The following is a 25,584-nucleotide window of genomic DNA, read 5'->3' on the forward strand; positions in this document are numbered from 1 at the left end:
CAACCGAACGGCAGAGAGAGCCACGTGCAGTGCTAAACATACTGGAGCGGGGGTGGGCAGTGAAGGGAAAAGCGAATTGACGTAGCAGAAGCGGCGGGGTCTTCCGTTCCGGCATAATAGTAGTGCGAGGTGCGAGTTGGCATCCGCGAGTTAGTCACTTATCGATATTGATTCTTTTCTATTTTCATCAAAAAAAAAAAAAAACAGCAACAACAAAAACGTAGAAGAATATTTCGAAGCTGCCGATTCATCCGAACACCTGTGAAAGTTCGTTTAATCCGGGAATATAGTGAAAAATTGCGAAAGTTGAGGTTCGTCTCTGGCTGAATCCGCGATAAATAGCGTACAAACGGAAGCAGAATGGATGAAGAATATGACGCGATAGTGTTGGGCACAGGGCTCAAGGAGTGCATCCTATCTGGTATGCTATCAGTCAGCGGGAAAAAAGTCTTACATGTCGATCGCAACAAGTACTACGGCGGTGAATCCGCCTCGATTACCCCCCTCGAGGAATTTTTCGGGTAAGAACTTGACGTATATGCTTAGAAAAAACATTCAGGATGAAAGAGAGAAAAAAAAATCTCTCATTTTATTGGCTTTATCCTTGTTTGCGTGAATCTTTCAACTGGCGCATGTTGCTGCATAAACTTGGCAGAGGGAAAGTGGTAATGTTCAACGAATAACCAAGTTTCGTACAGCTGTCGTCATTGGTTGTTGAGCCTGGTGGATCGAACCATTCGTGATGAGAGGAGAGACGGAGAAAGAAAATTTATGGAGTGCGCTGTTCTCGATATTCTCGTCCCCAACATCCTCTCCATTCTCTATTGATTTATTTCCTTCGTTTTTATTACTTCTGACATAATTCAAAGTAAACGATTCTAAAAACACTTTGTAAACGTCGTTTTCATACTCTTCGCTATCCAAAAGTCTTGATAAGTGCGTGAAACTCCCGCGTTCTTTCACCTTCGGCCGCTCTCCCACTTCCTTCGTGTCAGAACAATTATGACGGTCTTTTGCTCAGTCCGGTCGACTTGTAAATGTTCAATCTCAGTTTCGGACAAAGGATTTTTATTATTTCAAGTTCAGTATGGATAATACCTGTGAAAAACGATTGATATCTCGGTTTTCCTGACTTATTTTCAAGGTTTTTTTTTTTAAAGTCACGAGCCGAGAAGAAAAAACAGGTCACGAGAAACAAACAGCCGTTCGTTAAAGTAGAACATCCAAGAGAACATTTTTTGACTTGACCATGAGAATTGATACTTGTTTTTCCGACGTTTCCGCACGACGTGTTATGGCTCCCCTTGCAAACCGACGCGCTCGGTGACGGAATTAATAATATGTTCATGTTCAACAAGATATTCCGTCAGAGTGTTGTGTTTGGGATCAACCGATGTGCGGCGCTGCGAACGTTTCGTTACGAACGTGCTAGAGCCTATATGACCAAAATTTTGTCTTGCACCGTTACCATCGAAATCGTATCAAATTGATAGATTTCCTTATCCTTGAATTTTCAAAAATGTCAAAAAATTCTACCGAACTATAATCATAGCATTTCACTCCAAATTTATTATTATTATTATTATATATAATATATTATGAAATATTAATATTAAAATATTATTTATAAGAATTGAATGGCATGGAATCTAATGGTACGCTAAAAAGTGGGATCAGCGGCCATCTGAATTATAAATATTGAGTTCAACATGACGAATGGTTACAGAATCTTGAAATTTTGCAGATCTGTACGTCACTTGTCATATATAGCTTAAACTATATAATATGGTGAATGAAAGTGACAGCTGTACTTTTTAGGGTTACACATATAGCGATCTCTGATGACGCTGAAGTTTCCAACGTTGGAGCCCAACGAAATGATCGAAAGAAACTCTCCAATAAATCCAGTAATTTCTCTATTTTGTTCTCTGCCAAATTTGCGATTCGTAGTTTTTCAAGCTGCACCAACGATTCGTGAAATAAAAAATTGGTGAATTACAAACGTGTTTTTCGTTCATTTCGTTGGACTCCGACGTTGGAAACTTCAGCGTCGTGATCTCTGATCTAATCTGTCAAATGACTACGTTCAACGTTGTCAAACGTTACCTTTTTGCAATGTTTTATCGAATCATGTGAAAAACTCGGAATGAAATATGTTCTGGAATTAACTCAACTTAGATATTCATTATTTAATAATTAGTTGAATTATTTTATTAATTTTCATTTATTTATTAATAGTTATATCAATTATTTATTGATACCATTATTATTAATTATTAATAATTAAATTAATTAAATAAATAAAGAGTAATAATTGAATAAAATTATTCACGATAAAAAAATTAAGATAGCGCTTTTTACTACTATTCCGCTATACTTGAATGACCGAGGTAATTCCTTTAGAAAAATATGGAAAGACTGTCAATTATTAGTTGCAAAATTTTACTAAATCGGTAAAAAAGCAAAAAATCTGAAAATTGTAGGACGTGATAAAGTAAGTTGTCCAGACGTAAAGAAATGAATATCAGACAAATTTATTGCAGCATCTTACTGGTCATAAAACTTTTCCAAACTCCGAAATCATTCTGAAATCGTATCATAAATTTTTTCTACTTATCGCATATCTCTCGAGAGGATTTTTGTATTGGACATCGAACGCACAACTCTTGTGTGTTGCGTTTTTCGATAAAACGCATTTCAAAAAGGATTCTCAATAAAATTGATTTTTCAATTTTTAACAATTGCCAAGAAACAAGGAGGATTTTTACGATAACTTGAAAGCACATTCCTGTTGGTCCAGAAAACTTACAAATCTTACAAAAAAAAAAAAAAACAAAAAACAACACTAAAAACAGAGTGGCGATGCTTCTGAATGGAAATTGGTTCAGATTTTACTTATTTCAACTGGATTAGTATCGAAAGCTATGATGCGGGATTGTAATCGCAGCAGACAGAGACTATCCCAATTTATCATACAAGCGTAAAACGTCACTGTAACGGCAGAAATTAGCAACGCCAACGTCCATCCAAACCCTGACGGAAATTTTTTACAAATTCCATATTTCCGAGCGTTATTAAAAGGTCGGTGTCCGAGCATTGAAAAGAAACTCGACCTCGTTCAAGCGTGGGAGCTTTTACCAGGCGACCCAAAACTTTCTTTTCATTTTTTCGGGTTATAGGCGATATCGGAAAGTCTGAAAAAAACAGTACTTCAATAATCCCGACAGCCATGCAAATAAATTTGTTGAAATTTTGGAAAAATCCACTCAGGCGACCTACCGCGCGCATGATAACCGAAAAAAAACGTTTTCCTTATGAAACGACAGAAATTATGTACGGTTTCAATTTCAAACGTACGAAAATGTTTTTCGTTGCAGCTGCTACATTTCTGCTCACCTAGTTGGTTTGAGGCTCGTCTAATCTAACGATCTTTTAGACGCAGTTTTGCCCGTCAAATGATGTGACGTGGTTTTGGTTCGTAGGCTTTCGTACTACGATTTTTGTTGGTCACGTACGTTTTCCCACGTTGCATTTCCAAGCGAAAATTTCAGAGATTCACCCCCATTTTTATTTTCCGGCACGAAAATAAGTGTCGACTTATTTTCGATTGGAAAACAAGGCTGTAGGAAAATTTTCCAAGGGAATATGGATGCCGCATTTAGGGCGAGATCGATCGGACCCGCCCTCTGAGACTTCGGATCATCGACTTACCGGTGCAGAAGACGGAACAATTGTTTTCTGACAGGCTTTCATTAATCTCTATCAAACCCTCGCGGCCTTCACTCATCATTTATTATTCTATCATTTACAAGAGAACGCTGCGTATTACTAAGCCGTTATAGTAAGAACTTTTTGATTCGTATGAAATTGTCACTATTCGCTAAAAATTCCATAAATCATCGAATATAATTATAACGAAAATACAAAAAAAATTATTCTGACTGCTAGAAAAAAGTCTACTGACACCAATCGTCCACGAATTTGAGGCAATTGTCGAATCAATATAGGCTTTAATTACAATAAGGTATTTTACACTGTGTAAAAAAAAAAAAATATATAAAAATGCACGTTTATGATAGATTTCGTAAACGGTAAACGAGAAACGTCAATATTTATTCATAAACATGGAATGTAAATTTTATAAATCAAATTTAAAAATCGTCCTTTTTCATCTGTTTTTCAAATGTGTAAAACGCCATCCCGCCATATTGGATTCCAACGTGACGTCACTCCGATAATAAACAATCCAGATTTTTATCGCGCGCACTGTGTTATTTTGAAATTTTACAAGTTATTATCGCTTTTGTAAACTTTTATTATTGATTTTATTAAAATTTTTGGGGCGTTTTTACACTTGCATTCAGGCACCAATGATATACATTACATTATTTGGTCTTTCGCAGTCGTATTGTTTACTAACGGAGTAACGTCACAAAGCGAAACAGCACGGTGGCTAGCGTTTCCGCGCGAAAATTCAAAATCATAAATAAAAAATAACTTTTAAGACAATTTTCGGTCTTAAAGTAAAAACAAAAATTCTACTGGTTCATTACGATCTCGGGATTAATTTAAAACAGTTTTCAAAAAAATATGTAATACTCTATCGTCGGAGAATAAGAAAAACTTTTCAATAATTACGTGCCATGGAAGAATGTGTCTAAAAGAGAATTTTAATGTAACAAACTTTAGCTCAATGAAATTGTTATTTATAATTTTATTGGTAGAATTTTCAAGTTCGATTTTATTTTTTTAGAGCAAATTAATGTTTTTAAGGTTCAAGATTCCAGTGGAATATTCACTTTTGCCTTCGAATTATTTTTATTCATATACCTTTTTCTATTAACTCCATTTTTTTCCAGAGTAACGGGTAAAATATTATACAGACCGAGACGAGAATGTGTTTTTTTAACGATCGTGTTATCTCCATAAAATAACTCTTGCTGAATGAACAAAATACCATCAATTTCGTCGCACGCATTAAAGTCTAATGAAAAATCGAATTCAACTCGACTTGCTGAAAGAAATCCTGAAACGTTTGAAAGTTTCAATATTTACGACTAGTTCGAGCGTTCGAAAATCCAGTACAATGAATTTCGATTAAAGAAACATCCATTCGTCTTGCTTCAAGACCGAAGAAACCGTTGGTATTTGTAATGGTTTCAAGTAAAGTATTATCTTCGAACCATACACCTTTCACTCGGAAACGTTCCTCAGAAAAAAAAAACGTTTTCACCGTTATTCACTGTTCCTTGCAACGAAAAAAGGAAAAAATCTCAATTGAATCGATTGTAACGATAGAGGCGAAGCGTGCCGAACGATTATTTCCATTAGACATCGTTGAGCTCTGAAAAAAGTAGATTCAAATGATGATTTTGAAAATCCATCAGGACACGTCAGATTCTTCAACGTGAGCCAAAGAATATCGATAATGGAGTCCCAAATCACGAGCTCAATCACGAGACCGCGAAAACGATGAAATTTTGATACGATTGCCATCCCGATCATAATAATATTGATACACAACGATTGATCGATTATAGCTGGCTTGGAAGGGTCACTGGGTCAGTGGGCTGAATTAAACTTTCGGTAAAACCTATGAGTATATAGAATATGAACTCGTTGAATGCCATTTGTGTCTTTGGGGGGGTCTACAATGATTCGAATTCCGACAGCGGAACTTTCGTTGCCAATGACGCTGAAGTTTCCAACGTTGGAGTCCAACGAAATGATCGAAAAAAACTCTCCAATAATTCCAGTAATTCCCCTATTTTGTTCCCTGCCAAATTTGCGATTCGTAGTTTTTCAAGGTGCACCACCGATTCGTGAAATAAAAAATTGGTGAATTACAAACGTTTTTTTCGTTCATTTCGTTGGACTCCAACGTTGGAAACTTCAGCGTCGTTCGTTGCCATCAATTTCACTGTGATCGAAATTCCATTGTTCTACATTAATGTTTATCGGACGATTATATTTTTTCGGCTTTTCGGATTTTTTCGGCCCGCACGACGCTGAAGTTTGCAACGTTGGAGTTCAACCAAATTAACGAAAATAACATGTGTAATTCACCTATTTTTTATTTCACGAATCATTGGTGTAGACTGAAAAACTAAGAATTCAGGCAGGTAACAAAATTGGAGAATTACTGGAATTATTGGAGACTTTTTTAATATCATTTCGCTGGACTCCAACGCTGCAAACTTCAGCATTATTCGTCTCGCGTGTCAATCCGTGCACCAAGAAATCATAGGCATCTCTCGACATTCTCGATCTCAAAGAACCTAGAATTTCATCGAGTCTTGTTTCTTCAAAACGATCAGTATTCTCCCATCTCGAGCGCTTTTTCTCAAAGCGTTCGAAAAAGAAAGAAAATTCAACGCGCGATTAGAGAACTCTCGGAACGGTGAGGAAAAACTAGTCGGAGATAATCTCGAAAATATGCAACGTCATGACGAAGTCGAACTTTGATTTTCTCACGTACAAAAGTATATAAATACGGAGGAATTTGCAGCGTTCGAGTCCAACCGAATGAACGAAAAAAAAATTATGATTCTCCAAATTTTTATTTCACGAATCATTTGTTCAGGATGGAAAGCAACGAATTGCAAATTAGTGAGGGCACAAAATTGGAGAATTGCAAATTGTGTGTGTGTGTTTTTTTTTTCGTTCATTTCGTTGGACTCGAACGTTGCAAACTTCAGCAGCGTCATTGTATGCATTAATGTACAGATGAAATGATATACCCATGTGGGCTCGCCTAGACACTTGGAAATATGATTATCGCTGTTACCTCTCGGCTTTCCGGCATTCGCGTTTGCGCTAGCGTGACGAGCGGGGGACACAAACGACGAAAAAGCAGACGGCGTGGCGCATCACAATTCGCGCTGCACATGGGGCAATGACTTTTATACTGAAAACGAATCACAATGAGGTGCGAACGTCGAGAAACATCGCAAGTCTGAAAGTGACCTAACGATAAATCTTGTGCTCTGCAAAGCCTCGTGTATATACGGAAATGAAAATGTTTTTATTAAGTAAAGAAAAACGATGCGAATAAACGAGAGACAATGCAAAGAAGCTCAATTATATAAAACTTGTTTTTCCATAGACGCAATTGTTTCAATGAATCCAATTTTTTCAATGTAATTCCATCATGAAAAACTTGGCAGAGGATGATACGAGCGGCAAAGTACCAGGCTCGTGGAAACTCGAGCGCGAGAGAATATCGATTTCGAAATGAAAAGTAGCACGACAGCGTGTAGCGCCCTCTATATATCTCGCTTCCTTTTTTGCGTCGATTCAATAGATGAAAGTGGGAGGTAAACACACTCGTCGTTCCGCAATAACGGAACTTGTGATAAATGCTCATCAAGGATTCATCAGTCGTTTGATAAGGGTTTCGTAATTTTGCACCAGCTCTCGTTACACTTTGTGTAACGGATAACGCAACGAATAACCGTCGAAATGTTCTGTTTAAGTTGCTAAAGAAAATATTTTCGTTTGGGGACACAGTAAATTCTAAGAATTTTCAACATTTATTATTTTTCGATAAAAAACAAAGTTGCCTCATTCGGTGCTCGTAATGTGCCAACAGATATTTCACAATGCTTCGAGCAATCAGCGAACTTCGCATCCCCAATTTATCGCTTTGATCATAAATAAAACTGAATTTAATAATCGTACGTCGTTGCACGTAACAAAGCACTTTGACACTGATACTGCTATTTTTTTTCTGTATCGTTCCACATTGCTCCGCAGTATCGTTCGTAGCCTGTTGAAGATTCAACGAAATCCGGTGATACGAAACGCTACCAATTATTAATACTCAATCATTTGTTAGACGATGTACACAGAAGTGTTTATCGCCGGAGCACGAAAAAAATATGCTCGAACCATCTTTTCGTGTAACACTCGACTTTATTGTTCTCCAAAATTGGAAGAGTGTTTTGATCGAACGAAATACATTCGCAGTCTCATCATATTGAACGAAGTTTGAATTGAGGAAGAATTGAAAGCAGCATACTTTCTCGACGCTCGTTCTCAAAGCGAGGGCTCCGGTGACGTTCCGTCACCACCCAATTGAGATGTCCTCAGAACCCTCATCGTTTCGTTCGAAACGATTCGAAAGTAGCATTCAAAAAAATGTTAGCTCCGAAGAATTTTTTATATGAGTCAAAAAATGGAAAACAAACTTTCGATATCAAAACGGTGTAGCAGAGATAAAAAAATTTTAATATTTATTTTAGAACCCATCTTACTTACTATTGAACGAAAATTAATCGATGCATTACGCACACATTTACGTGGAAAATGAAAATAGAGATGTTTCAGGATGGAAATTCTTTGGGGGTGTTCGTAAGTTCTGTTATTGATTGAAGCTTTGTGAAAGCTTTTTTTCTGTCAGCTCCACTTGGGCTCCCTGACCCATCAATCACTTTGTTTTGCTCGCACGAATTTAACTACGCCATTACATACATCTTTAACCCGTAGACACGACACTGGTGCAAATTTGCATCCACGGAAATTTAAAGTGTCTGGAGCTTCAAAATTCCTTTCTTCAATTTGGCCATTTTTCTACAATAAAACTTTATTTTTCAATTTTATTAATGATTGTAATCGATTACTAAGGAATTTTTACCCCTAAAAAAGAATGAGAGCAAATAAATTTTGCTACATTTCAATAATATAAAAGATGAATTGCCTAAATTGTTAATCAAACCATCGAAGATAAGTCTCTACAAAAAATAAAGAAAAATATTAATACGAAGCTTTGATGTTGTTTGCAGAAAATTTAATTTACCACCACCGGATGCGATGTACGGCCGAGGCAGGGATTGGAACGTCGATTTGATACCAAAATTCTTGATGGCAAATGGACTGTTGGTCAAGCTTCTGATTCACACTGGTGTAACTCGTTATCTCGAGTTCAAATCCATCGAGGGATCTTACGTCTATAAGTCGGGAAAAATTGCAAAAGTCCCGATAGATCAACGAGAGGCATTAGGCAGCGACCTCATGGGTATGTTCGAGAAAAGACGTTTCCGTAATTTTCTCATCTGGGTTCAAAATGTCCAGGAGGACGATCCAAAAACGTGGGATGGTTTTGATCCAGTCAACAATAGCATGAGTGCACTTTACAACAAGTTTAGCCTCGATCCCAATACTCAAGATTTCACCGGGCATGCTCTCGCTCTCCACAGGTAAAACTACTTGCTAATTGAAACTTTTGGGCTTTTCATTTCTTTTATGTCATCCAATGCAGTGGCGGTAAAGTCAACGAGTACATTTGTGGCTATTTTATGATTGATTTTATGATAAATGGTAAACTTAAAGTCTTTTTGTATGCAAGCAATTTATTTAGGGCTCGTTATGTTATTGGGATCATGAATTAATGAATTTATATATAGTTAAAAAAAAATGAGAGAGATTAATTCGTTAATAATATATCGTGAAAACAATTAACTTCTTACAGAAACGACGACTATATCTCACAGAGCGCAATAAAAACTGTCCGGCGTATAAAACTATACAGCGACAGTTTAGCTCGATATGGAAAATCACCGTACCTCTATCCCATGTACGGACTCGGTGAACTCCCTCAGGGTTTTGCGAGGCTCAGTGCCATCTACGGTGGAACCTATATGTTGGACAAACCGATCGATGAAATCGTAATGGAAAACGGAAAGGTAAAAAAAACACCCCAGAAAGCTAGACAATCGACACTGACTCAAGAATTTTCTGGCCCATGATAACTCCATTTTATAATAATATTTCGTTAATGGAAAAAAAAGAAAGTATCATCTTTATTCCTCGAAACTCACGCTCATTTCCGAGCGTATGTTTCCTAAGAATCAAAATTTGAAATGCTGAATTTTTTCATCTTTTTTAGGTCGTGGGTGTTCGTTCGGGAGAGGAAGTAGCCAAGTGCAAACAAGTCTTCTGTGATCCTACCTACGTGCCCGATCGCGTCAAGAAAGTTGGCCAGGTAATACGATGCATTTGTCTCCTGAATCATCCGATTGCTGGAACCGAAGACGCATTGTCGACGCAAATAATCATTCCTCAGAAGCAGGTAATTACACAAAAATCATTTTTCAAGAATTCATTGCAAGCCTGAATTATTCCAGGAATTGTTTCGTTTTGTACAACAAGAAAATAGAAAATTCGAGTATCGTCATATTGGAGTATATTATAGTGCGGCGGGACCCGCTGCCGCAATTCTTGATCAATAATCTTCCCAGTGTCAAAACAAAACAAAACATTGTTCTTATTAAAAACAAATGTTTGGCAGGTAAATCGTAAATCTGACATCTACGTATCCATGGTATCTCACACGCATCAAGTAGCAGCGAGGGGTTGGTTCATTGCCATGGTATCGACGACCGTTGAGACGAACAATCCGGAGGCCGAAATAAAGCCGGGTCTTGATTTGCTTGCTCCGATATCCCAAAAGTTCGTTTGCGTTTCGGATTACATGGAGCCAACGGACGATGGTCTCGAGAGCCAGTTATTCATATCCGCGAGTTACGACGCGACAACGCATTTCGAGACTACGTGTCTCGATGTGCTCGATATATTCAAGCGTGCCACAGGCGAGGAATTCGATTTCAACAAAGTCAAGCAAGAACTTGGTGACGAAGATCAGTAACCGATGCGAAATTTCATAATTTCGCCCAAAAAGATGCGACGATGCGCAATCGAGATGTTTCGCCTTTTCGATTACTCGCGTTCGTATTTACGATGATAATTCATAATAATGTGAACAATGAAATTAAAAAAATAAAAACAAAATACTTACACACACTCGCGCGCGAGTGCACACTTACACTCAAACACACACGGAACACGAACATACATCACTTACGAAGATGATTGAATAAAGATAAAAAGAAGGATGAACAAAAGTTCAAAAGAGTGCAGAATTTCATATCCATGTTATTCCTTCTTGGGCGCTGCATGACAGTGGCGGAAATCGATTGTAAAATTTAAAAAAAAAAAAAAAGAAACATAACTAACACTGTAAGTGGAAAATAAAGATTCTCGAAGCTTTCGAGGTTGGAAAGCGAATTATGAATAGTGAGAAGATTCTACGAAAAAAACCACCGAATTTAATCGTTCGCGTCAGGAAGACAAAGCATGATATTCAGAGAAGAGAGAAGAAAAAACGAAAAATAATTTGTGTGTGTGTTGTGTACTGTAAATACAAGCTCCGTCTGGTTTTGCGAATCGCATTTTTTCTTTTTAAGTTTTGTCTGATAAAAGTAGCGGTTTAGAAGATCAATCTTCTAATCGCGAATATGTCAATGGGAAAAATGAACAAATTGAAAAGAGTCAAAACGATAAAGTTTATCGTTCTGTATAGGATCAACATTTATAAGAGAATACAGTACTATCGTGAAATTTTCTCCAACTTGCATATGTATGAAGGACGTATACACCTTGAAGGAGTAAGAAAAATCATCATTTTCTTTGCAAAAATTCTCAAAACACATTTCGAGAAGTATTTCAAATTTTTTTTTCGTGCAAGACGAGTGGACCTGACCAACGCATGGCCTCGTGAATGTACTGCCATTTTTTAAATAAGGAAAATTTAATTTTCAATAAGAAAAGACATTTTACAAAATATATGTTTTTAATTAGAAGAATTCGTTCCATTACTCGAGTGGTTGGAGGAAGAAACTTTGTTTAATGACTGATTTTTCAAACCTTCCAGATTTAAATGTCCCTGTAACAATTTTCCAATATTTTTTTCTCTTCTCGAGCATCGAATGCGACGAAATTTTGCACTGAATACGTTCCCATTTAAAATCCGCGGATAAGTCTTTCTCACTATAAAAATACAGAGATAAAGATAATTCATATGGCGTCGAGAATAAATAAACAAGATTGCATTCATTACTCTCGAAAGAACGTGATCAAATTACAAATGTGAATGAACAACGAAAAAAGGTTGAGTTGAGAATGGGAGCGTTTGCGTCTTTTTGGCAAAGGTCTGACAGGGATGTTACAAATGTATCATATTCTTAATTGCCCAAATGTTATGCAGACTAATCGAGATGTCTAATAGGTGTAATAAGAGAGAAATACAAACGATGAAATGGGGAACTAAATCCTTAAAAATTCTTGATTTAACTTTTTTTTTTACCACATCGATACGGGCCGATCTGATTCCTATCACGGTCTCTTTTCCGTGGTCAAGAATGGATAACAACCCATTAGTGCAAAAGAGACGAATACGACTCCAAAAAGATAAAAAGTGTTTATTAAATGAAATGAGAAAGTAGCGAGAAAATGAAATATGGATTGAAAAAAATGACGTGTGTAAGAAAAGTGCTTCTTGATAGATAAATTTTCAAGACCGAATGTGTCAGCATGCCTCCATTTTAGCGATATGAAATACTTTAGAATTATTGATTACGGATTATAGCTATTTTCATTGAAAGCTAAATGTGCGAAAATTACAGTACCATTTTATTTTTCATTTTTGAAAAAGTCACGGCTCAGTGGCAATTTCAAAATGTGTAAACTGTGGAGTACTGCTGTGTATACCCTAATGTAACGCGGGCGTCTGTTGAATTTAATTGCAATATAATTATATTCATATTGATATGAGCTCTACGCCTCAATTCGTTTGTCTCGGTTTTTACGTGCGATACTCCATAACGCCATCGGCCTGAGATATTTCCCCATTAAAATTGAGGTGTAATCTTCGAAATTATCCTTTGAAGTGTTAATTTAAAACAAAATAAAAAGAAAGAAGTCTGTTACAAAAATTTGAATCCAACGAGGATACCGTTGAGTAGTATAATTGAAACATGTTTTGCGCCAGCTTACAGTCACAAATAAATATTCCTTTGCTCGGCGTGGAGCAAATCGTGATAATAAGTATCGTCTTTAGTCCTAAGCGCGTAATCTTTGCAGTTACAAGACAAAACAAAAGACAAAGCTGAACAAAGATTTTTTAAAAAATCAGTTAAACAAAACAGTATCGAAGCTTGCACGCCGCTTTAAAAGATATCATTAGAGGCACACACGAGTCCGTATACCGAACGAACGGATGAATAAACATAAAATTTGAGAAATTTATAATAAGGAGGATGCTAAGAACCGAAAGTACGCAGAGCAAAACCAACATGAAATTCGAAACATTTTCAGAATCGTACACTTACTATTTACTGTAATACGAAAACCGTATGGAATAAATTGCATTGTGCTACGATAGGAAAATTTTTTATTCTTTCATTTGTTAAAGAAATTTCCCATTAGGCTCCGAAAAATTTCATTCTAAAAATCCCTCGGTTAATTGAAATTATTAATCTTCGTATAATTACGAATTAAATTAATTTGTGGTTTTTTGTGAGAAACATGTACGTTTTTCTTATTATGTGATCGCCATATTATTTCTTGTATTCATTCCCATAGACTTTCACCAGAAGCAATACATAACCACTTGATGCTCATTCAAACGGATTCGTTTCGAACTCTTATCTTTCTTTATTTCATAACTTTTCGAAAATTTTCATTATAAATGAAAAAAATGTCTTACTCATTTTTTCACGGAAAAATGTTGCAGTCACCGGTAATGATAATTGTTAATGCGGTCTCTTCAATTACTCCGTATGAGATATGGAAATAATTAACACTTGTTCGATATTTATAATTCAATATATGGATTTAAAGAAAGTATTAAGTACACTTTTAATATATTTATTATTCTTCATTATATTTCAAAATAACGTACAAAAAATTATCACGACAGCCAACAACAATAAAATCTTCATAAATTATAGGTGATGAAAAAACATTACCCCCAAGTTTATAATTATACAATACGTCACCACTGCCGAAGTCAAGAATTTTCAAATCACCATCGTTGCCAGCGACAACTATGATTTCTCCATTGGTCGATGGTGTTGAAGCTATTGGTACACCGACATCTTTAGTAAAATCGAATATCGGCTCTACCTGTTCGGGCTGTAGTTGCATTTTGTAAATTTTTCGATTCTCACTGCCAAACAAAATACTTTGAAGTTTTGTTTCAGGGTCTTCGTAAACGGTCAAGGCCGAAAAGATATTTCCATTTATTTTTATGTTCCGCAACTGTAGGATATAAAAAATTGCGAAAATTAAAAAACTTCAAACTCTTTTCAACAAAAATACTTCGTTCGTTCCGTGTTGATGCGTACCCTTTGACCAGAAGCTGCAGACATAAAGTGTAAATTACCAGAAACATCACAAAATATAGCGGTTCCAGTTTTCAAAATAACTGGAGCTGAAAATACTGGGTAGTCCAATTTTTCCAACCAATTGATTTCACCATTTCTTTGTTTCAGAGATACGCAAGTACCATCCAAAGATGCAAAAAGAACGGAATTCAGTTCATCGTTGACCCACGGAGTTGCACAAAAACTCCCATTGCCGACTTTGGCACCCCAGACTTGAGACCCATTCTAAAAATAAAATAACATTATGGAATAGAATTACTATAAATGTTTTGTATATTTCTATGGAAATTTTCGAGTGACAGTGAATTGTAGTTATCCGAGTGAATTTTCAACATCTAAAAATGTCGCTTTTCGTCGATGGTTTTATCTTACCCCCAGAGAAACGCAATAAGCTTTGCGATCGTAAGAACCAAAGAATACCGTTTGATTTTTCGGACAAAGTACGGCAGTGCATTTGACAATATCATCTGTTTTGAACTTCCAAAAAATCTCACCACTCTTTAGATCAACGCAATAAAGAAAACCGTCGTAGGAACCTTGAAATGTTATCTTTTTTTTTTATTTATTCATATATTTTTCGAAGAAAATTCGGTGAAGTCAGTTTTCACCAAATATACAGATGAAACTTACCAACGATCCCTTTGAAATTATCAATGACTAGTACTGAAGCCTCGATTCTATTTGGTAACGAAACTCTCCAATGTATATTAGAATTGTCTTTGCTTAATGCTGCTGTACAAATAATTCCGGCATGTGAACCAACTGTTACATAACTTTGACCTCTAAGAAAAAAAATAAGAACTTCATCTCAAAAGAATTTAAGGAAATTGAATTTTGTTTACAATTTCATATAAATTCTTCACGAACCCAGGATATTTAAAAACTGTTGGAGAGGCATCAACACATTTCATCAAATCGTAATGATTCATGAGACGAATTTTTGTGGATGCGATCCAACCTCTGTTATGGGATCCATCAAAATTTTGGAAATTGTTCCGGCCTCGACATTTTTGCCACGGTATACGTTTGTCAGAATTTTCTTTTTGTTGTTCGAATCCTTTGAAATGTTTTTCCTCATTTGCAGTAACGAATCGTTCATGTTTAATTTCGCTCTGGCTGGTTTCGACAATTTTGCTGTTTTTTTCATTAAAAAATTGTCCAGTTCTATCGCCGTCTTTATCGTCAATCGATGTTTCAATGCTCGTAAAAATCTGTCCATGGCTCGAGGAATCAGATAATTGACTCGTAACAACATATTCGCGACATACTTTCAAATTTTCATTTCGAAGTAGAAGGCTTAAAAGTTTTGGAGATTTTGCACCAATTTTCTCTTCAAACAAATTAGCGATGCGTAGACCGATTACAGAAGACCCACCAGCATTTAAAAATCCTAATTCTTCTTCAACCGGTAAGAAACGTTTCCAAATATTCTCGAATGTTTTCGCAACGTTCAATTTACTGATATTATTCTTGGAAACTTTGTCCAGTTTTCTTAAATTTTTTTTCAAAGAATTCTTGCATATTTTTCCATTAGTCGTTAGCACAAAATGATTCAGCATCGTGATTTCGTCTGGTCGATAAATATCATCCAATGCATGTGTGTGACTTGAAATTTCATTTTGCCATTTCTCTTGTTCAGCCTCGTTAGCTGATTTTGCAAACGTCGTGAAATAGAGATGAAGAGATTGATTCTTCTCCTCGAATAAAGCATAACAATTTTTCACAAATGATAATTGCTGCACATGAGATTCCAGATTTGATAGGTAAATTTTTTTTCCATATCTTTTGACGCGACGACCATGTCGCCCTTTCAGTTTTATGTCGCCATTTCGGTTAATCTGTAGAAAATAGAAAAGTCATATGAGCATTCGATGAAATGAGGTGGAAATTTGAAGTGAAAAAAGCAAATTCATTATACCACAGCGATGTCTCCTGAATCTCGAAATACTGGTTTATGCAAGTGTTCAATGTCTTCGTCGTCAATAACACAAACTCGAGAATCGCTTCCTACAAAAGCGGAAAAATGTTGAGGGAGGTTGAATCATATTCGCCTTGAAGGAGGTTCAAAGATTAATGAAATCTTAATATTATACAAAATATATTTCTTTTACTGCCTCTCATACCTATGTAAAGAATGCCTTCACCTTCCTCGACTCGCATTCCCATGTCATTTCTGATCTCAAGAATCGTATTGCTTAAAATTGATCCCAATGATGGAGAATCAATATTTATTCCAACTTCGCGAATACACGCCCAACACGAAACCTCTGTTATACCGTAAATATCGAAAATTCTCGTTCGATTGTCATGAGAGCGGATGTTAGGTAAAATCTTCTCACTCGGAAAATGTTCACCTCCTATCAAGAGTATTCTTAAATTCGTATCTTTTCCAAGAAGACTCTTTTTCAACTCATCATTCGACCATCTCTGTAACAGAAGCGAGGGAGTGCTCTGAAGAACAGAGACTTCATACTTCAACAGCATTTGTAGTAATGTTTCTGGATCGTCTTTCAAATCACCAGAAGCCATGAATAAACTCCCTCCGCTGGAGAAAGGCAAGAATATCTCAATAATACTCGGATCAAAAGTGAGAGGCGTAATCTGAGCAACAGTGTCTTTTTCTGAAATTTCCAAAATCTTCTTCAGATCAAGAATATTTGGAACTATTGCATCGTGAGTGACTTTAACAATTTTCGGTTCTCCTGTTGATCCAGAAGTAGTAGTTGCATATGCAAATTTTCCATCAGCGTTTTCAAATTCAAAACATTCTTCTGATTCCTCGTCATTTTTGGTAAGTAAGATATTCTGATCGAGCACCACACAATCTAGAACAATTTGCGTTCCAGGCACTTCCTGGTGTGAGAAGATATGCGAGATATTCAATTTATGGCAGATGCGTCTAGCTTCTGGGGTTGAAGTTTGTAAACAAACAAAAGCTCTACCACTCGACATTATTCTGGAAAGCAAATGTTAGATATTTTCTGTATCAATGTTTGTTTTTTAACCAATGCTTGTATCAGATGCTCAATACTATCCATGTTAAAGTTTGCATAGTAAAAATTTAACATTGTTTCATATTTTTGTGAAGCTCAAAATCAACAATTTGTTCTTGAGACCTGAACGGTAAATTTGCAAAATAAAAAAAGCTAAACAACATGAATAATTAAAAATTTGAGGAGAAAAAATATTGTTAATTCTGTTTCAACCATGTGAACTGAAAATATTGTTAATAATTTATTGTAATTTCATACCCGAGCATCAATCCTGGAATACAATACATGGGGATATCGCTGGATATTCCCACAAATAAGGAACCTTTTACATTTTGCAAATGATGACAAATTGCAATGCAAGTTGAGCGTAGCTGAGCATAAGTCACATTTGTATAGATTTCACCAACATCGCAATATTTTATTGCTACATTATCAGACTCTTCCCATTCACAAATTTTATTCAAGGACCGGCACAATGATTGTGTATGTTTACATAACTTCTGCTTTTTCATATCCGGCGACTCTGCAGAAAACAGTACAATGAAAAGTGAATAATACGAAATACGAAGACAAATGATAATTTAAATGTTCACTAAAATGCCTGATAATGTTTTTCTCTTATTATCTTACCCATTTTCTACCATTGTCTATGACCATCATAAGTAATCATACGAGCTTGTTTAATGTTCACATCTCTTATTAACCTTATATGTAATCTTATATTCGCTATATTGACATTTGAAAGGATCGCAAGAACGGAATTGCAAAAAAAAAATTGACCATCGTTAAGAATAACCAGGATTTCTGAGTACAATACTGAAGGAAATTATGATATTCGAAGTTTTAAAGAATTCAGGGAATGTGGTGAAACATGCGGATGCGGGACAAGTTTTTGATTGAGATTGGCACATTCCGAAAAGTTGTAGCCACGAAGTAACTATATTGCATGAAGCTTTACAACGTTTCTCGAAATTATTTTAAAAAATCGGCTAACTGTACACGTATTTTCATCTTTGAATTTTCTTTCAAATTAATTTTCAACAAGTTTTGTTGAATTCCTTCCAAAACAATCACATCCACCGATACCGATAATATGTCAGAAATTCAAAATTAGTCGGTCAAGTTTACGGAGGTAAAACTCTCAAACGCCACAACGAATTGTACTAAGACGCTATCTATCGATTAATATTGACACCAATACCTTATATACAGACTTTTAGTACATTATCATGCATCGGTGAGAGGAATGTTCCGTCGGTAAAATCTTTATTTAATTTTTTCCAAATATCTTTTTTTTTCAACGATCCTGTAATATGTCACGTAATAAAGGACAACTTAATTTATAAAAACTGGAGATTAAGAACAGTGATAACAACAAACCCATCATAAAAGATGGTTTACCTGCTTAACTATTAAGGCAGATGCGTGTGACGGCTACGTGATTTTTTCACCAACTATATTTTTCGAAAATTTTAAAAGCCGTAACTTTCTTAAAAACAATAATTTTATTATTTTAGAAATATAAACGGTAGAGAGCCAACATTTTTACACAATTTTATAATTTAAAAAACGTTTGAAGAGTTCATTTTGACTATATTCGCTCTGTGCACGTGGGGGGAGCAAAAAATCTAATACTACTACACTAATAGTATTAGTGTATTCATGCATACCGCCAGCGCCACCATAAAGGGGACTCCGGCGTTTTTGGGGGAATCGTATAATACACAAACACGCTCACTTTCATTGCGGGTGGACTTCCGAAAAGCTGTTACCTCCGCGATTGGCTTCAAATTTGGCACAGACCTTCTTTTTGACTTTGACAATATAAGAGACCCTGTAAAAGGAATTTTGGCGCATCGCAATATTTTCTGAGATATTGAATTTTGAAAGTCAATTTTTAACATTACAAAGTATATCTATATCGTGTCGTTATACTCGCACGAGTTAGATATTTCTGCTTCTACGAATACAAATATAGAAGTGTACAAATACCAAAAATCTAAAAATGGGACTTTATTAAAAAGTGGCAAAATTGAAGTTCGGACTTATTTAAGGGGGTGAAACAGGAATTTGAAGTGTTTGGTGTAGTTCCGAAAAGCTCATACACCGTTTTGGCGCGGCTGTTTGGGTGCGAGGACAATAATATACCTTTTGGATGAATTTGGGGTCATACTTTATTCCGTACGTACATCAAAAGTGTTCCAATTGCATCCAACGATTCCGTTACACACATTGAAAGTGCTCGAAACCCACTCAACGATTCCGTACTAACATATAACAAAAATGCTTTGGATCCACCCAACTATATTTTAAGGAGGGTGGCTACGTTCGTCAAATTGATAAGAAATTGATCAAATTTGGTGATAATGTTCTTCAACATCAAGTGCGAAGACACAATTTTTTTCAAAATTTTCTTCTGCTTAGTTATCGAGTAATTACGGATTAAAGCAGATTTCTTATGCCCGGAATGTATACCTATATATATGGAAACGCTATGCTTATATACTTGAACTTTAGTGATCAATTACTCGATAACTGTACAGAAGAAAAATCTTAAAAAATTTGTATTGTCAAATTTGGCCCTAAAGAATATGTTTACCAAATTTTATTAAATTCTTATCATTTTGAAATTTTTAATGTATTTAACATGGTTTAGCTTGGCAACATTGTATCGTCGGTAGCCACCCTCCTTAAAGATTGATTGAGAGTAAATTTGTTAGTTATTTTTTTATTGTTCATTTTCTCCTTATTTTTGTAGGTTTTTTTTCTTGAACACCTACGTCATAGTTTTTAACAGTTTTTTTTTTTATTTTCATTATCATTTTCGAGATTTTTCCACCGTAATTTTTTTATATTGATTAGTTTGTATTCTTAGATGCCATTGTAAAATTCAAAGGTGATTTGAATCGAAATCAGGATACATCTTTTCATATTCGTCAAATTTTTGGATCAATTGACTAGCATTGTTTTTAATTGATGATTTTTGTTTCAATGTTGATCGTTTGCTTGGGTTTTGGTGATTGGTTCTTCTGCAGGTTTGTCGACTTGCTCCTTATCGTTAATTCTGTCTTTTTTTTGGTTTTTCCCTTACGTTCGATTTTGTTTTTTGTTATTTTTTTATCATCATTTTTCTAGATTTTCATATCGTATTTGTATTTTATCGATCAATTCTTTTTAAAAATTTTTTTTATTTAATTGCAATTTAAACGGATGTTCTGAATTAAAATCAGGATACGTTTTTTTATATTCGTTATTTTTTCTGATCGATTGACTTCCATTGTCTTTAATTGGCTCTCTACGGTTTAATGTTGATACGTTTGTTTCGGTTATTTTTATTGATTCTTCCGCAGATTTGTTGTTTCGTTTGTATTTGTTTATTTTGTTTTTACTTTTGTCGATTTACTTCCCACATAGCTGCCACATTCTGTTTATTGTTATTTTCCCAATTGTTATTTGATACCAGTTTATTAGTTATTTTTGTTGATTTTTCTTTTATGCACCTACTTTAGATTTTTTTGATTGTTATTCTTTTATTACCATTTTTCTAGATTTTTTTATCGTATTCATTGATCAATTCTTTTTTTTTTATTCGATTGCAATCTTTCCTGTTGTTCGATTTTAGGATTTTTTAAATTCCGGGGTAACATGTTTTTATGTTTGCGATTAATTCATTGAACGGATCTTTGTTCAAGACGTGTATTTGTCGGCGCCATATAAACTCGCACATGCGTGATCCGCAAGCGTATATCCGCATGAATCTTGATCCGCATCTCTTGATAATTCCCGCAGCATCCATCTCCATGATGACTCGATATTCTGCGTGTGAATACCTGTTTCCGCATTGACAAATTCCCTGAGGTCCCTTCCAGCAGTCAGTATAGATTGTTGTTCCTGTTTTGACATGTTTTTTTATTAATGATAAGAGAGTATCTTTATCTCTTTTGTTATCGGGAGAAATTTCGATCCGATACTTTTCACGCTGACCTCGCTCGATCATTCCGAGGGTCCAATGACCTTCGACAATGCGTCTACGCTGATATTTTCGCCGTCCAATTTTGCATTCATCTATTTCAATAACGATTGCTTCGTTGCCCCCGAGCTGACCCACTTTTTCGAAATAATTATCCAATGTAATCATACAGCGACTTCTCTACAGAAAGAAAAACGGTTTGCTATTGTTTCGGTGGAAATATTTTTATCTTGAATGATTGAACTTTCTCTAAATGTTTGTTTAAAGCTCATGTAATTGGCAAAACAATAAAAGTTATGATCATACGTGCTTCAGAAGAAATATGGCATCGCTCAAAGCATGTATTTTCTGCTACTGTTGAGGCATGTCGATACTTACCTTTTTTTTCATTATTTAAATTAATTATTTTTTTGTGTTTTCCATAATATCTGGTTGTAGGAATCATTCCTAGGCCCCTCAACCATTGTAGAGTTCGAGAGTGGTCAGAAAGGATAGAAATCGAATTGAAAAAATTGTACGTTTCGTTCATTTCTTAATAATTTTTTTATTGTAACTCGGAAGTCTACAGGAGGATTTATAGATTTATAGATGTTATACAAAACGGATAATGCGCGGTAACAACAATAGAATCACGAGACCAGCTAGGTTCGAAGAGTAGATAATGTTTGGGTACCGGAGTAAGCAAGAATAGTAGAGTGGGTGCTGGAGAATCTACAGTCAATGAGAAAACCATCTGTTGATGTCCCGAAGATGTAATACACAATGAGAAGCGTGATTGAATAATAAACGACAACGAGACGAGTTCGAGAAGCGAACGATGTTTCGTACAGTGTAATACTTTATTTTTTTTTTTTTTTTATTTTTTATTTTAGGGTTGTTACAAGAAAAAATTCAATGGTTTTAAAAGATCGAACGAAATTTATTTACATGTTTTGTTATGGTATAGTTCGCAATAATTATCAGGAGGAAGAAGACTTATCTTTCGTTTGTCTTTTGCCTCGAATGGTCCTTTTCCCTAATATCGGACCTATTCGTTCAAGCGTTCGATTCCAACTGCCGTGATTGAAACACCTCTCTCGACACTTCAAAATCTTGAGAGGGGGAAATGTGTCGTAGAAAAACACTTTATCCGAATTACTCACTAAACTTATTCTTAGGCCAGAACTCTTGTTTCAATTTCTCGTTACAACAGGAAAAAAGCCGGAATTGTAGAGGAGAAAAGTTTTGTTCCGTTATTTTTTTCTACGTCTGTTACAGCATGGCAAGATTTGAAGTTCCGAAAACCCACGGATTGAACATAGAAAAAGCTTGCAGAGTGTGCGCGCGCGTGTGTGTGTGGCGTTTACCGCATGTATCACGCGGTTGTGTATTACATGCTTGAGCGAATTTGCGATTTTCAAAATTCAATATCTCGGAAAATATTAGGATGCGCCAAAATTCCTTTTGCAGGGTCTCTTATATCGTCAAAAAAAAGGTCTGTGCCAAAACTGAAGCCAATCGGAGGTAACAGCTTTTCGGAAGTTTATCCTTTTGGGTAGTGTTTGCTCTATTTAAAAAATCCGAGGCAATTGGACGAGAAACTGTTTTCTATTTTAGCAATGCTTCGAAAGTGTGGATTTTTGGGTCGCAAACCATGGAAATCGATACCAATAGCACTACTTAATTAAATAATGATTCCATAAAAAAGCAAGTGAATTGAGGTCGAACTGAACACATGAGACGTAGAGAGATCGAAAATTCAAGTCAATTAGTAATTCTTGTTTCCGCTATTGGCGCTGATGATCGGTTGATTTTTGCAGAATATGTTCGTAGAAAATCCGCTACAAGAGTAATCGAAAATCTTACATCATGAAGAGTTCTCTCTTTCGTATAATAAATTCGGCACTCTTGTGCGTCAGAAACTCCGGAGTTTCGCATGTGTTACACGGTCGACAGTATGCATTCTCCCAGAGGCATGATTTTCAGTCGGGAAATACTTCAACACTGGCAGCGTTGCGACCGAGAAACGAAATGGCAACATCATAGCCCTATAAATTGACGCACTCATGTGTCGTCACTTAACGTCATGATTGACAGCATTTTGACTTTTATTCAACTCATGGATTAAGCAAATCAGCTTTTTTGTGATTCCATCATGACGGCGATTCAGTGCAACCAGGCCCAATAGTGGTTTTACGTAAAAAATGATTTTATGACGTCCACGACAGCCGATAACATTTTTGTTATAATGGCTAATGCCATCCGAGAGTACGCATCAAGACAAGGGTCGAGTCAAGTCAAGAGGTGAGTGGAGTCATTGGCATTAAAGTGTAAATATATATTTTCCAACTACTTTTCGACACTGAATTCGAGCCCGATGTTCAAAACATAAAAAACTGAAGGACAACCCCTCAAGTAGGCTAAAAACCACCGTCTTCATTGGGAAACAGAATTACACTGTAAATCCAAGTGTGTTATTGCCAACACACGTGAAGTGTGTTCTGTACTTAATGCCGTAAGCAAATTGTAGATTTCTTGTAGTCACTTTTTACACGTTTTATGGTGTGTTAAAAATCTATAGTTTCCTTATGGCGCTAAGTACAGAACACACTTAATGTGTGTTAGCAATAACACACTTGGATTTGAGTGTATTTTTATCAATTAGTGCAGAAATACATTTCTAATGTTTTTTTTCTTTGCCTGAGTACGAATATGCGAAGCTGTAAATACAGTAATCATGAAATCTACCCCTAAAATGGAGTAAAAACTCCCCCCTTTTTAGACTGGAAATCGAATCATTTTCGACAAATCAGTGCACGCATATAAATGTCCGATGTGTTCTTCAAAACGCTGAATCCGGATGCGATTTCGAAAACAACATATACTCAAAATCGAACCCTCAAATGGGGTAAAAAAAACCTTCTCCTTAGGTCACGAGGAAAAAAATATTTTCGATTTATTGGTGTAGATTTTCATTTCCCATGGATTTTGCAACGCCGAATTCACAGCCGATTTCACTTCGTAACAAAATAGTTATTTTTCACTCCATTTTAGGGATTGTTTTCACATTGTTTTCATATTTTTTTTCAATTTTTATATCGGGTTCAGAATCAACATCGAAAAGTACATTAAAATATCTGCATTAGTCTGCCGAAAACCATTTGATCTCGTGTCAAAAGAGGTTGTTTTTCACCCCATTTTCGGGGTTGTAGTCGCGTGTATTGTAATTTCGACATTGTATTCAAATTCAGCGTAAAAGAAGCATTAAAACATGTAGATACTCTTCCATGTGATGAAAAAAAATTGCATTTTAAGACTGCAAATAAAATGCGGCGCTACCATGCAGTGGCGTCTGCGACTGAAACGGTTAAACTTAGATAAACGTCGAGAAAATGAGCATTTGCAAATCCATTGAATGATCATTTACCGGAGTAATAAATTGTCAGCCAACGAGAATGATATTAGAATAAATCATTTTCATTTTTCTGTTATACTCGTGCTTTACGATGACTCAACAAATATGACATCTGTTATATGTTGCTCTTAGAATAATGCCGCTTTAACGAGAGAATTGTCCAACTATTTTGACTCTCATTCATCTTTAGTGTGAGAGAAATGAAATTTGTTACTGACCGGTATGTGAATAAGATATCGAGAGATTTGGAAACAATCAACTGTAGGAAAAACGCCCTCGAGCATAAGTTGGATGCTTTCGTACATGCCGGGAGCTCCCTGGAAGTCAAGCATTTTCGGTGGAGGGATATCTTCAGATGAATCTTTACGATAAAATCAATGGTCACTCAATGGTTATCCTTCAATAAACACTGTCCTCGTCGTTAGTGGATGGTGATGGATGGAAATCGATATGATCATTCGAAGCATACGAATGGAAATAAATAAATTGTAGTTACGAGTAAACAAAACTGTGGGAAATAATAGTGTTTTCTGAATTTCAAAGTATTGGTAAATAAACTGTTGGAACTTTCAGTATTTTTTATACTCTTTTTTTTTTATGCACTCGCACACATGTTTATTCACGGCCTCACTGTTTTTTTGTTTTCTAAAAAGCATTACAGTGGCTCAATCCTGTTAGCACTAATCCAATAACACATTTCTGTTTTAATATTTCATTGCTTCTATAATTTCCAAATGGTTGTTGATAGTAAAAGTATTATTTGTTGATAAATAATAGTTTTACGAGGTGAAAAACAGTGAACCCACGATTTATCGAGCACGACTGAATAAAATAAATGATTTATTTCTTTTATTGGCGGTCGTAATAGTTAGAAGAATTCCGGAAAAAACGGCGTAGATTCTCGGGACAGAAGAGCCAGAACGTCTTCGACAACGAAGGCCGGCAATTCGCGATGAACTTAAACACATTGCGAGTTTTTCCAAACTGTCAAAAGAGCCACCTGTC

The 25,584-nt window shown here is 35.7% G+C and overlaps 2 protein-coding genes across 2 annotated transcripts; one reads left to right on the forward strand and one right to left on the reverse strand.

The window, feature by feature from the left end:
* The first annotated feature begins 88 nt into the window (after positions 1-88).
* On the forward strand, positions 89-13,224 carry Gdi (GDP dissociation inhibitor). Its single transcript, XM_043411817.1, has 5 exons — positions 89-521; positions 8,784-9,197; positions 9,470-9,683; positions 9,887-10,069; positions 10,289-13,224. Exons 1-5 carry the CDS (start codon positions 361-363, stop codon positions 10,643-10,645), a joined length of 1,329 nt encoding a protein of 442 aa, XP_043267752.1. The 5' UTR covers positions 89-360; the 3' UTR covers positions 10,646-13,224.
* A 464-nt stretch (positions 13,225-13,688) lies between these two features.
* Aasdh (Aminoadipate-semialdehyde dehydrogenase) lies at positions 13,689-18,347 on the reverse strand. The gene is made up of 9 exons (XM_043411804.1): positions 17,846-18,347; positions 17,474-17,738; positions 16,346-17,178; positions 16,141-16,229; positions 15,090-16,060; positions 14,853-15,004; positions 14,595-14,758; positions 14,184-14,447; positions 13,689-14,097 (listed from the first exon to the last, which is right to left on the reverse strand). Exons 1-9 carry the CDS (start codon positions 17,847-17,849, stop codon positions 13,708-13,710), a joined length of 3,132 nt encoding a protein of 1,043 aa, XP_043267739.1. The 5' UTR covers positions 17,850-18,347; the 3' UTR covers positions 13,689-13,707.
* Between the last annotated feature and the right edge of the window lie 7,237 nt (positions 18,348-25,584).

This window comes from Venturia canescens, chromosome 1 (assembly GCF_019457755.1).
Source record: "Venturia canescens isolate UGA chromosome 1, ASM1945775v1, whole genome shotgun sequence".
Classification (NCBI taxonomy): domain Eukaryota; kingdom Metazoa; phylum Arthropoda; class Insecta; order Hymenoptera; family Ichneumonidae; genus Venturia; species Venturia canescens.